The sequence below is a fragment of the Cryptotermes secundus genome, unplaced genomic scaffold, assembly GCF_002891405.2.
Source record: "Cryptotermes secundus unplaced genomic scaffold, Csec_1.0 scaffold88, whole genome shotgun sequence".
NCBI classification, from domain to species: Eukaryota; Metazoa; Arthropoda; class Insecta; order Blattodea; family Kalotermitidae; genus Cryptotermes; species Cryptotermes secundus.
Genome location: NW_019724585.1, coordinates 150,273 through 163,993, shown reverse-complemented (window position 1 = coordinate 163,993; position 13,721 = coordinate 150,273). Strand labels below are relative to the sequence as shown.

Genomic DNA, 13,721 nt, shown 5'->3' with positions numbered 1-13,721 from the left:
AGGTACGAGGATGCTAGGACTCGGCTAACTTCGGCTCAGTTTGGCTTCGCTCGGCGCATCACGGCTGGCGGGGGGTGGGAGGGGCGTCATCCATAGCTCAACATGTCACAGTATTTTAAATTTCATATTTCACAAAGTGGTGATCCAAATTGTTCATTTATTGGAACTTCAGTGTGCAAATGCATTTTGAATGTAAAGAGTTTGTATTTAAAAATGTTTTCATATCATTAATGTCAGTTAATTATATGCTTTACATTTCAGCTGAACTGAGAATGTATTTACATTGTTCTTTATTAACTCCTTCAGTTCATCTATTAGACTCAGTTCAACATTTGGAGAAATCTCGTGTTGAAAGGTAGGATTTAGTCCAGTGATTAACAACAACAATAACAACAGTAATAATAAATTGAAATTGGCCCAGGTGATTTTAAAATATTTAAATAAGTGAACTTGTAATGGAACTGATATTGGAAAAATCATGTTTTTCTCAAAAGTTGGCCTGAGCCCAAAAGCTGTCAGTTTTGAAATAAATAAGTTACACTTGATGTAGTTTGATCTTAAAATATACCAGCCATCAAGGATTAATAAATAGCAACACTGATCTAATGTAGAGTCAGATTAAAGTAATAACTTATGCCCTTCACCTGTGTGGCTTCTTTGTTACATTAGAGTTAAAAGATTGTAAACATGCGATGCATTAGTGGGCTCTCATTATTTCTAATATAATTCTGTTGTTTCATTTTCAAGCTAAAGGAGTTTGATCGTGAGCTTGAACCTTTTGCTGATCGATTGTATGAGTTTCCCATTACTTTCCAACCAAGTTATCCGTTTGAAGAGGATAGGAAAGGAGCAAAATGTTACATGCAGACTCGATGTCCGTCCTGGTGTGACCGTATCCTGCTTAGCAAGTCTGCAAAATCTCTAGTCAGCAATGTAAGTTTCTAGATAAGTCTGTGTAGCATTGCATATAAGTCAGCTTTCCCCTAATTGTATACTGTACCTTTGATATGAAAGGTCTTGTTTAATTGTAGCAGATGCAATGTTTTGTTTCATAATTAAGATATCATTCTCAGATTTTCATATTCCTAAGGCTGTATATTTCATGTCACAAACAGAAATGTTAATAATGTTTTAATGCATGCAGTGGACAAATGAGGTAGAGGGTAAAGAGCAGTATCGTATTGAAATCAAAAATAGGTTCACGGCTTTGAAAAAACTTGGACACTGAGGTGGATGTTAATAAAGCTTGGGAAACTATTAGAGAGAATATAAAAATGTCTGCCAAAGGGAGTCTAGGATATTATGAACCGAAGAAGCATAAGCCATGGTTCGATGAAGGATGCTCAAAATTATTAAACCAAAGAAAGCAGACCAAAGTTCAATGGTTACAGGATCTAAGCAAGTTAAATGGGGATAATCTGAACAATATAAGACGTGAAACCAGCAGGCATTTCAGGAACAAAAAGAGAGAATATCTGAAAGACAAAGTTGATGAGCTTGCAATGAACAGTAAGAACAAGAACATTAGAGACATGTATAGAGGAATAAATGACTTTAAGAGGGGTTACCAGCCTAGCAGTAACTTAGTGAAGGATGAGAATGGTGATCTGCTTGCAGATTCCCACAACATTTTGAATAGGTTGAAGAACTCCTTTCAGTTATTGGATGTACATAGGGTCAGTGATGTTAGGCAGACAGAAATTGATACAGCTGAGCCGTTAATACCTGATCCTAGCCCTTTTGAGGTTGAAAGTGCTATTGCAAAATTGAAATGGTATAAATTGCCAGGCAGTAATCAAATTCCAGCAGAACTTATTCAAGCAGGAGGTGAAATATTATGTTCTAAGATCCACAATCTAATTACTTCTATTTGGCATAAGGAAACATTGCCTGATCAGTGGAAGGAGTCTGTTATTGTACCAGTTCACAAGGTGATAAAACTGACCGTAGTAATTAGGATATCACTGCTATCAACTTCATACAAAATTTTATCCAATATTCTTCTCTCAAGGTTATGTCCATATGTGGATGAAATTATTGGGGATCATCAGTGTGGGTTTCGACGTAACAGACAACTACAGATCAGATCTTTGCATTCGTCAGATATTGGAGAAAAAATGGGAGTACGATGAGACAGTACATCAGCTATTCATAGACTTCAAGGAAGCCTATGATTCTGTTAGGAGTGAAGTATTGTACAGTATTCTGATTGAGTTTGGGATACCCATGAAACTAATTAGGTTGATTAAAACGTGTTTAAATGAAACGTATAGTAAAGTCCATGTAGGTAAACATCTGTCTGATAAATTTCCTACCCAGAATGGTCTGAAACAAGGAGATGCTTTATTGCCACTCCTTTTCAACTTTACTTTAGAATATGCCATTAGGAAGATCCAGGGAAATGAGGTAGGAATGAAATTAAATGGGACACATGATGTGAATAAAGAAAAACACACAAACTTTAATTGACGCAAGTAAACAGGTTGGTCTAGAAGTAAACACAGAGTAAACCAAGTATATGTTGCTGCCTCACCACCAAAATGCAGGGAAAAATCATGACATAAAGACACGAAACAGATGTTTTGAAAATGTCAAAAGAGTTCAGATATTTTGGAACAGTGATAAAAGATCGAAACCTGATTCAGGAGGAAATTAAGAGGCGATTGAACTCGGGCAATGCTTGCTACCATTCAGTGCAGAACCTTTTGTCTTCTCTTCTGCTGTCCAAAAACATAAAAATTTGAATATACAAAACTATAATTTTGCCTGTGGTTCTGTGTGGGTGTGAAACTTGGTCTCTCAGAGGAACATAGACTGAGGGTGTTTGAGAACAGGTTGTTGAGGAGAATATTTGGACCGAAGAGAGATGAAGTGACAAGAGGCTGGAGAAAACTGCACAGTGAGGAGCTTCATAACTTGTACTCTTCTCCAAGTATAATTAGAATGATCAAATCAAGGAGATCTCCAAGTATAAGTAGAATGATCAAGTCAAGGAGGGTGAGGTGAGCAGGACATGTACCATGAATCAAGGAGATGAATGCATATAGGATATTAGTGGGAAAGTCAGAAATAAAAGAACCACTGGGAAGACCAAGGTGTAGGTGGGTGGACAATATTAAAATGGGTTTTAGAGAGATAGGATGGGATGGTATGGATTGGATTGATGTGACTCAGGATAGGGACCAGTGGAGGGCTCTTGTGAACATGGTAATGAACCTTTGGGTTCCATAAAAGGCTGGGAAATTCTTGAATAGCTGCAGAATTGGTGGCTCCTCCAGAAGGGCTCAGCTCCATGAGTAAGTAAGTAAGTAAGTAAGTAAGTAAGTGGATTTGTTTGTGATTCGTTGAATAGTGTTGTCAGTAACTCAAGGTATATAGCATTGAATGACTGGATTGTAGTGAAAAGTAAACTGGAAAGGATATGAAAGGAAACAGTAATGGCCCAATTTAAGATCGCTCTCCTGGCATTTATATGGAGGGACTGAGGATAACAGAAGAAATAATACTGCAGTCTCTCAGCCAGTATTTGATGCAGGGACCTCCCGAGTGCAAGTCATATGCATTGCAGCTTCTGCCAACTCATTTGATGCGTGAAATGGAAATTCAGTGTTATAAGTCCTAACTATTAAAAACTTGAAGATAACCGTCTTCTGGGATGTGTAACCATGTAGAAATTATGTTAACTGATGTCGCGCCTGCTCTGGCTAGTTTGCTCACGGATTTCTTCTTGTCTTCTACCCAGAAGATGGAGGAGATACTTTCCTCCAAAACGTCGGTTAACACAATCTCTACACGCCGCCACATCCCAGAAGACGGCTTTCTTCATAGTCACCACTGTGAAAACCTCAAATCTTACATATTAAAAACTTTGTCATAATATGTGCTAATTGAAACTTACTTTATTAGAATGATTAAACCGAGAAAAAATGGGTTTCAGGGCATGTAGCATGTATGATTGTTTTGTATGTGTATCTTTACACACATATGACTTCAGTATCTTAGTTAGAAGCTTCAGAAGGAAGAGGCCACTTGGGAGTCTTAAGCATAGGTCGAAGGAAGAATTAAAATGGATTATGAACTGTATTCACATAAGTTAGAGGTTGGCACACTTGTCATTGCATTTTTGTATTTTTTGTATTTTTGTGCAGAATTTGTTGCTTATTATGTTAGATCGTTAACTGGCCTAGGATACAAAGTTTCACCTTGTCAGAAGCTGAAGCATAAAGAAACTTCGGGTATACTTTTGAACCACCACTGGAAGATTTTTGTTAGAGTTCTGTGGTGTTGAAAATAGTCTGATTTGTTATAGTTGGTGTTGTGTGTAATATGTCTAAGAGATGTTTTTGGAATAAGAAATGAAGAAACTGGACCGAAACATGAAATTAAAGAGAAACTGAAAATGTACTTGTGTTAATGAAGTGCAGTGTATGGTTCAGTCATTGCTATGCACACATATCATTCACATTCAAATTCTTGGAATATCCATATAAAAGAACATCTGGAATTACCAAATCTGCAGTATCCCAGATTCTTTGAATCAGATGGTCCATTTGCTTGGCTTTAACATTAGAAACCTCTTACAAGAGTCTGTTGGAATAATGTCTGGAGAATGAGGTGGCCAAGGTTTTAGACCTCCTCTTCCATTATACCTTCACTGGAAATGCTTGTTTAGACCATCACAGAACAATCTCTCCATGTAGAAGTCTGATCTTCAGCCATTTTCAGTTTATGGTAATGAAAGTTTCCAAGATATTCAGAGATTTTTCTTGGAAGTCTTAGCATTTTCAGGGCAGTGAGTTGGAAGAGAAGGTTTTGAAACTGTGTCTGCTTTGATCTTCAAATCTTATTCCTCTTCTTGTTATCTATGTCAGTGTTTAAAATAAGTGAGGTCCAAAGTGAAAGTTGTTAACATGAACCATTTGAAGCAAAAGAAACCAAGGATATGTGTAAAGTGACTAATGGGACTCACATCAACACAAGTAAACTTTCAGTTTCTTGTGCATTTATAGCACAAATCGCGAGAAGAGAGTAAAGCTTAAATGCATATATTAAAGCACTTTGGTAAAATTATATTACCTTTTTTCAGTAGTGAATTTTGCATGTATTATGCTGTCCCATACACATGCATTCATATAGTGAACATAAATTGATAAATACCCACGTGCATGGAAACTTCATTCTATTGTTTTGTTTAGGTATTGTGACAAGTATGACCATTGCTAAACAACGGTTTGGTAAACGCATTCCCAGGTTACGCAGTCAACAGCGGAGGGACCTCCGTTCCTGGGTAACAAGTCACTGGGCATGTCTCGTAGCAACAGGAGAACAGATAATAACAGAGGAACTGTTTGAGATGGTGATCTGTCTTAGGTTTGCCCTGAATTATAAAAGAGTTCAGTTCAGGAGAATTCATTTGTCCTTAATGATTTGTAAGTGGCTGATTCATAAATCAGATGACATTCGTAGTCCAGTAAGGAATGAAATGATTCTTAGGCAGTCATAGATTGTGAGCTGTTATAAGTGGTTGTAATTGTAATAGAAATGCCAATAAATCTGATCATTTAAATCAGAACATGTTATTATTAGTCACGGAACCCCAGACATGTGACAGTATATAAGAACATATCAATGAAATGTGTTTCAGGTAGATGAACCTGGTAGTGTTCAGTATGGGCTAATGGGAACAAGCACTTGCATGGGTGACCACAAGGTAAAGTATGTTTATTTCAAATTATTGGTTATTGTGTTTTTTTATTTCACTTTTTATTTATGCTTATTTCAGATTTTCAACACTTGTCATTAATAAGGTAATATTTTATAAGTTTCCATTTTGTTGTCTAAAATAGTATTGTATTGGTATGCTGATGGACATAATGTGACTAAACTCTGTAGATAATAAATATACTTACGATGATACACTTCATATGAGAAGGACTTTGAAATTCTAAAACAAAATTCTTAAAGTAATGCTGTTGTTAATTTACTATAGTTTGAAATTACCTGGCAGTATGTAGCAGAATTTGAAGATTCAACACTGCTAGTACCAAATCCTGCCATTGGACATGATCTTGAGTCCATTCCCTCCACCTCTGATCAACAGTGCAAAATGTTCTGTGTAAATCATGAACTTCTAATGTAATATCCATTTTAGGTCTAAATATTTTCCCAAGCACTTTGTTTTCAAACAACCAACTTTTCTGTTCTTTCTGCATAGTAAAAGATACACCCATACAAAACGGCCAGAGGAATTTTTTTGTATACCCAGATATTCAGCATTGCGAAAAGTAGATGGGATGATAATAATTTTGGAATTGAATACTATCAAGTAGACATGCATGCAAACTCCAAGTTCAGTCTGAATCATAATGGTTGGTGATGTTTTCATGACTCAGCATCAGTATCTGATATTAAAATGGATAAGTAGTATGTTTTCGTGTGTTATGAAGGAGTTGTAAATTTTTATTTCAGTGAAAGAGTTTGTATAGTAGAGAAAATATTTGTTCTCATCTGGAGTCTTGAAACTTGAAGCTCTCTTCACACAGGAATGTCAAACTGAGTCATTCTCGCCACAGTCCTGCTGTCACGGTTTTCTGAAATGTATTGCTCTCTAATTTCATCGTGACTTTCCCACTTCCTCACTTGAGAGCCCTTCTGAAGAACCTGGTAGTTATTTGCTGGTCAAGGAATTCCCCATCTTTTATAGAACCAGAATGTTCTCTACTGGTTTAACAACACCCCCATTAGTTCACCTTATTGTAATGTTTCTTAACATGCTAGTTTCTTACAGTGAAAAGTTGCTAGGCTTCTTGACAAAGCTGAAGGAATGTACCCTTGTCGACTGGCTATGTCTGCTTATTCAGTCCTTGCATGACAGTCCTGTAGTTACTGGAAGTGAGAGTCACTTGTTGCTTCACATTTTGCTTTTGCATTACCCTTATATTCCTGATAACATGGAGATGGCATCATCCTCTCTCACTCCTTTCAAACACCACTGTTTGAATTTCTAGATTAGTATGAAATAGTGGTAAAAATTCATGTACACTACACTACACTACACTACAAAGCACAAAAGACAAAACATAGAACCAGGACTTTGCAGTGAATTCTGTGGAATGTTCTGATGATCTAAATGAAGATGTGTGTGCCAGTTCCAAAAAGGATTTATTTCAGCAACCCACAATACTTAGGTGCTGTCTCCTCCATCTGCAAATGGAATAAAATTGAATCAAATGACAATGATATTGCTATATATTCATTGATGTGTATTATTAGTGTACACTATGAAGAAAGCAGGAAATTAGAGTTCAAAGGTGTAGGATAAAACCTAAAGTATGCAGTATACTCCTGATTTTCTGGGCCACTGAAGTGGAAAGACTGCGTGAATAATTGATAAACATGGATAATCCAGGTTTCTCATGTGATCAGGGACCATAATGGTTGTTAAATATAAATGTGTACATGATGTCCAGGTATCTAGAGCTGTAAGACTTACAGAAAGTGTACAGAAAATAAAATGTGTGATTTATTTTTCTTCACAGCTTTTGTGTGAAACATTTTGCACTGTGATAAATATTTAACGAGTTACAGTTAAGTTATATGCAGAAAAGCATGTGGATCTTAATATAAAGTTGTCAATTTTGTCCCATCTAGATGAAAGTTGAAATGGTTCAACACCAATATCAAATTTCATGAAATTCCATCCAGTGTTCTTGTGTTCTTTGTGCCTACACTCCGTAGGATTGCAGATGATCCTAAATAAGATGCATGGATAAGCTGCAAGCTGGATAATCTGCACATAGGTAACTGGGATATGCTGAAAATTAAGTTGTAGCAAAATTAATTCTTGATTAAAGGACTAGAAGGAGTATTAATATCTACATGTGATTCTCAGTTGTTACAATTAATTTGGTTTTCATGGGTAGTGCATTTATGTCCATTAGTTGCCTCAACTATTTGTATTGCATTTTGTGTATAGTAGCTGTTTTAAAAATGCTATCATTATGTCCTTGTTTCCATGAATACACCTTCTTTCAGTTATAAGAATTTTGTGCAGGAGCTTTATGTTCTTCTTTTTCTTCACTTGATACATGCAGCCTGTTTTCCTGGGCTTTCACTTCATACATGATGGGAACACCAGCAGGTATAAACATTAACACTCATCCACACCTGATTGTTCTTGTTTAATGCTGATTTTGATAGTGGCTATCATCAATTTTGAGTAGATGCTACTTTTATGATGTTCTCCCTTTGTTATTTATAGTTTAATTTCGTTTATGTGTCTGTAAACCTTTCTAAAACATTTAGTAGCTTGTTTTATTTAAAAGCAATTTCATAAGCATTGTTTGTTTTGTACTGTGATATTTTCATTTTTAGTGGTCTTTAATAAATAGGGATGTTTGGATGTTCAGTTTTGAATGCAACATTGCCAAAATGTGGCAATAAGATTCAAGTTGTTATAATACTTTTATCTGCTAATGTATGGGAAATGTACTCATACTGTATAATGATGTAGATTGGATGTGTTTTATGTAAGGGAAATACAATTCTTAAGTTAATCCATTTTTGACTTGATATTCATTTTGGGGGGTCAACTCTCAGTCACCACTACTATGCCCCCAATCTTGTTAGGCCATGTAGAGAGCCCTGACAGTAATACCATAGCCATAGCATCTATTAAGTTGATCAATTTTAAACTTTGACAGCCATGATGATGAAAATGATTAATTATATTACAGAAATCTGCACAATACTTCAAAATGTTTGTTGAGTTTTACAAGTTTTATTTGTAACTTGGGATGTCTCTATTATCATTTGCTGAGAAACTGATGTTTCTGGCTGAAAGTGAGACAGAATTACAGTCCTCTTTGTAGAGTTTAAATATTACAGCAACTTCATGTTTCATGACGAGGGAATATCATGATGCATTTCTTACACTTCCTCTAACATACTTTTTAAATTTGATCAGGCATTAACATTATTGGGATATTTGATTTTCAAGTAAAGATTGCATTTTATGATGCTATAGCATGCACCTTTTCATCTCCTGTTATATAAGTACCTTCCACAGGTAGTAAGAGAAATTTCTTGTTTTTATGTGTTTATATCAACCATTGTGTGTGTGTTCTCATTATTATTTCCCTACTCCTCTCCCATTTGATGTATTGGTAAGCATCTTAAACTGTGGTGGATCAAGTGGGTCAGAGACCCTTAATGGTGGTGACATACAAACTGACAATACAGGGAAGACAGTAAACAGAGTATTAATAAAATATTTATTTATTTAAACGTGGTACAAGACAAGTGAAGGTCTTTCCAGAACAGAACAATATCCCTGCCAGAAAAAAAAGTGGAGGATGCCCTGAAACAAAACAGCCCTAATGTAGTCTATATGTGGTCTGCCCATTTAAAGTTAAGCCCTCCCCCAACTTTAAAAATACCAAATAACATACCTTTAGAGACCAAGCATCGACTCGGTTGCCTGACTGGGAGGTGGCTACAAACCAAAACAATTTTAGAGAGGTACCAGGTGAAATTTTAAAGTATGCATATTGATGCCAGGTACCAGAAAGCAGTTAGGCACAGAAGGGCCACCACTCAGCATCAGAGAGAAGGGTGGGCGTTGAAGGGAGAAAAGAGTAAGGGGCACATAAGCACTGTATACATAGCTCAAGCAGCAGACAAGGCAGAGAGATGGGTTCGCAAGTGTTTCTATAAACAAAAGGCATATTGTTATCATAGTCTTTGTTGCCGTCGTCATAAAGTTTGCACATAAATAAATTACTATTACTGCTATTGTTACTAATGGCTAGAGTCCAGTTTGGGCCCAGACCACTTCAAGACATTATTTCATTCCTTCCTGTCCAATGCTTTTTGTCTTCATCCTCCCACACTAAGCACCCTCTGTTCCATCCATCCATTTACCTCAGTTGGTTTTCCAACTCTTCTACATCCATCTGGTTCTTTTTCTAATAGGATTGTGATCCATCGTTTGCGTAACATGGCCTGCCCATTGCAGTCTTCCAATTTTTATAGTTTTAACAATATCTGGTTCAGAAAGTAGTTCAAATAATTCATTGGTATATCTTCTACACCAGAATCATTTCTACACATGCTGGGCAAAATATCCTTCAAAGCATCTTGAACCCTCAAGCTCTCCTCATTACTCCTAGTTAACCTCCAACTCTCACTTCCATACATTAGGACAAGTCTCAGCAGGCACATAAATAATTGAATTATTATTATTGCTCTTCAAGCCACTGTGTTTCTGTTGTTAATACAAACAAACTCCTTGGGTTTAGTCCGCAAGCAAACTATATCGACCGATTGTCCACTTGTTGGCGAAGTGCCAACTATAGCAGATAGAGGGTGTTATGTGGTCAGTGCAACAGATCCCCACAGCCGTTAATTTCGGTTTTCTAGACTGGAACCTCTGTTTCATGGAAATAGCTCCTCAGTTATCCTCATGAGGCTGAGTGGACCCTGTTGCAGACCCACTACTTCTCAGAAAATCTGGTAGCGCCAGGAATCGAACCTGTACCTCTGGATCTTTAGCCATGAACTCTGACCACTAGACCACAGAGGTGGTGTTTCTGTTGCTAATGCAGTTTTTAAATCTACAGATATTAGAAACTCACATTTAAATGTAAACAACCTTAACTGTTCAACTTTCATTTATTTTGTCCTGTCCTTGTGTTTTCGTGCTGCTTCTGTTTGTATTTATGCTGTAATTGGCCACCAGCTGTTGACCCCAGCACATAAATTTTTATTATTATTATTAATGCTGCTGTTACTGCGCCATTTTTTGACCAATGCATTCATTTGTTTTTCAGCCAGTGTACTTGAAGGTGAGCCTGAAGTCAGATGCAGGTATGATTCCTTGTGACTGCAGCAGTGAATCTTCTCCATGCTTTGGCCTGTCCTTGCCTGTTGATGCACGTGTTTCACCCCCTCAGTGGCCAAAGAGTCGCAGCCAACATGGCAGCAGATTAGATCCTGCTGCCCTCTCTTCCATGCTGCTTGCTGCTCGTTGCACGACAGTTAGTCCTGTTGCTACTGGAAGTGACAGTCATCTGTTACTGCCACCCTCAGCGCACGCTTCATTGTTGCATGACCCTTATACTCCTGAGAGCATGGAGACCCCCTCATCCTCTCCCACTCCTTCCATCATATCTCAGTTTGAATTTCCAGATGAGTGCGAACGAAAAAATGATACAGATTTAATGTTGTATGAATCAGTACCGCAGAGCACGGAAGACAAAGTATGCAGCTGGAATTTTGTAGTGGATACTGTGGAGCGTCCTGACGGTCCAGATGAAGAGGAATGTGGAGGTGACCAAAATGAATGCAGTAATGAAATTAGGAAGATTATGAGACCAGACATTCAGGAAATTTATGAATATTATTCTGGACCCCAAAATGAAACCTTATTGCTCACTGAAAAATACCCATCTGGCGGTTATAGGAGGATAGCTTTTACCTCCTCTGGTATGGAGGATATGCCAGTGGAAAACTTGGCTAAGGACAGGGACTCACTTTACAATGTTTGTATGTCTTCTGAAGATGAAGTTAATGAACAAGAATTGAATAGCTCTGATCTAAATAGCACCGTACAATTTCAGGTACCTGATATAATTGAAGATAAGTGTGAGTCATGTTCGAGCTTGAGTGAATGTTCCGTTTCATGTAGCATGTCTGAAATGGAAGTTCAGTCAATGAAGGCTCCAGTAACAAAAAGAGGATGTTTTTGTGCCAGTGATGTACACAACAACAACAACAACAATAAACTTGTTGCTCACTGTGCAGATGCAGAACTTGCAGACACCAACCCGTTGACGTTATATTGTGTTGCAGAAACAGTACAGAGCAGTTCTCAGGTAAAAGGCAGTAATAAATCAGTTCAAAGTATTTCAGGTTTTCCTTCAGAAGAACAAGATTTTCCAGTGTTACAGCAAGGTGATAATGATGTTGATACTCAAGTTCTAAAACCAGATGTCCCTGTTTTTTTATTAGGAGCAGATTTAAAATCAGGTAAGCAGGTGGAAGTGTCACAGAATGCTGCTTTATTGTGTTCTGGAAGCTCTGCCATTACAAATCCTGGAGTGATGAATGTTCGGTCAGCATTAAATATAAAGAGCCATACTGAGAGAACTCTCCCAGATTCCTCCCAGGAAATGCAGTCGTGCAGTTCTCAGTGTAACAGATCAGCAGAAACGGGTCATTCTCTCAGATATGAAATGTCAAGTCCAGGTTCTAATTATACAGTTACCACTGATATCCAAACTACAATTGAGTGTCAATTCAGTGAATTTGATTCCAGCAGTAAAACGAGGTTTCTTTTACCAACTAAAAATTATTTTTCGTCCTCAGAGCCAGCCAGTTCTGTTGAAAGCCGCAAACTAAACATTTGTAAGAACTGTAGAGAACAGGCCGTAAGACAGGCTTCCAAAGGTAGGATATTACCGTGTAAGAGAGTATTTGAACTAAACACACTTCTGAACAATGCAGTTTTCAAACTGAGCGGTAATGCTGTCACAGCACATGATTGTTCTGTGAAAAATCTCTTTCGTAGTGCTTCTGCTCCTATCAGCTTCTGCTCAACCAGAACCAGGGAGAAAAAAATCCCTTATCTATTATTTATGTCCCATAGCTGTGGAGATATAACTACTGCATACAGTATTCAAGATTTGGAAGTCTACTCTAAAAATTGTGGTGAGAAATCTGCCTTAAAGCAGGAACCATATACACAACAGGGTAGTTCCATATCAAATGCACATGGTTCTGTTATTGAAGCTCCAGTCAGATATAAACGAAAAAGGAAATGTGACCGAAAATCATCAGACAGAAAATGTTTTACTTGCCTTTTGTTATGATCTCTATAATCAATTGGTTACCAAACACTTTCTCGTGGTTTTATCAGTTCGTATGAATCTCTTTATGCAGTATATTCTGCAAAGTGTACCACTCCTGTCATGTACCTCATTTTAATTTGAACCTACTCTTTTGTTTTTGTTTTTTGTTGTATGGTGTAAGCTTGCAAAACCAAAGCTTTGAATTATCTTTTATATGTGTAGTAGTGTGACATGATTTTGAAAGACAGTTCTAGAGGTGTGTATGTGTATACATGTCAATATAATTCTTTACCGTTATAGCAAAAATTTTATGTTAAAGTTAGAAGTTGTTGTAATAGTCATATTCTTAACAGTTGCTTTGTATTTTGTTGTTTTATGGCATGAACTTGGTGTTTCCATCTGTGATCCTAGTTTTAGTATTGTACTGCTATGAGTGGTCAGTTAATTTTGAAGGTGATGACATTATTAAACCTCTTGGTGGAATGTCTTTCTTTTAACAGACATCCTCGCTGTATGCATCAGCTGTGACTTTATTGAACATGCGCGGAAGTTTTATGTTGATCTGTCATTGTTGGTTATTATAAAATACAGGTATTTCTAAATGGATTTACTTTTCCATATTTATTTACATATTACCCACACAATAAGAAAAGATCCCTCATAAACTCCTTCTTTTGCACAGTATGTTAACTTGTTTTCTGACATGAACCATAAAAACTGTGTGTGTGTGTGCGCGCGCGCGCGTGCGCTTAATGACTGGAAATGTGAAGAGAAGATGCATTGCTGGTTGGACCCTTTGTCAAGACTGTTTCCAGTCTGTAAAATATCACTTTTAAAGCTATTAAAAATGATTAAAATTTAATGTTCATAAAG

At 37.1% G+C, this 13,721-nt stretch overlaps 1 protein-coding gene across 3 annotated transcripts in view; it reads left to right on the top strand.

Annotated features, from left to right (window-relative positions):
• Positions 1 to 13,454, top strand: part of LOC111862288 — a 60,042-nt gene extending 46,588 nt beyond the window's left edge. For all 3 annotated transcript variants that reach the window (XM_023847553.2, XM_023847552.1, XM_023847555.1), the window contains 3 exons: positions 748 to 933; positions 5,645 to 5,710; positions 10,830 to 13,454. In XM_023847553.2, the coding sequence (XP_023703321.1) occupies positions 748 to 933; positions 5,645 to 5,710; positions 10,830 to 12,869 (2,292 nt within the window). In that variant the 3' untranslated portion in view covers positions 12,870 to 13,454. The remainder of the gene's footprint in view (positions 1 to 747; positions 934 to 5,644; positions 5,711 to 10,829) is intronic.
• The last annotated feature ends 267 nt before the right edge of the window (positions 13,455 to 13,721 follow it).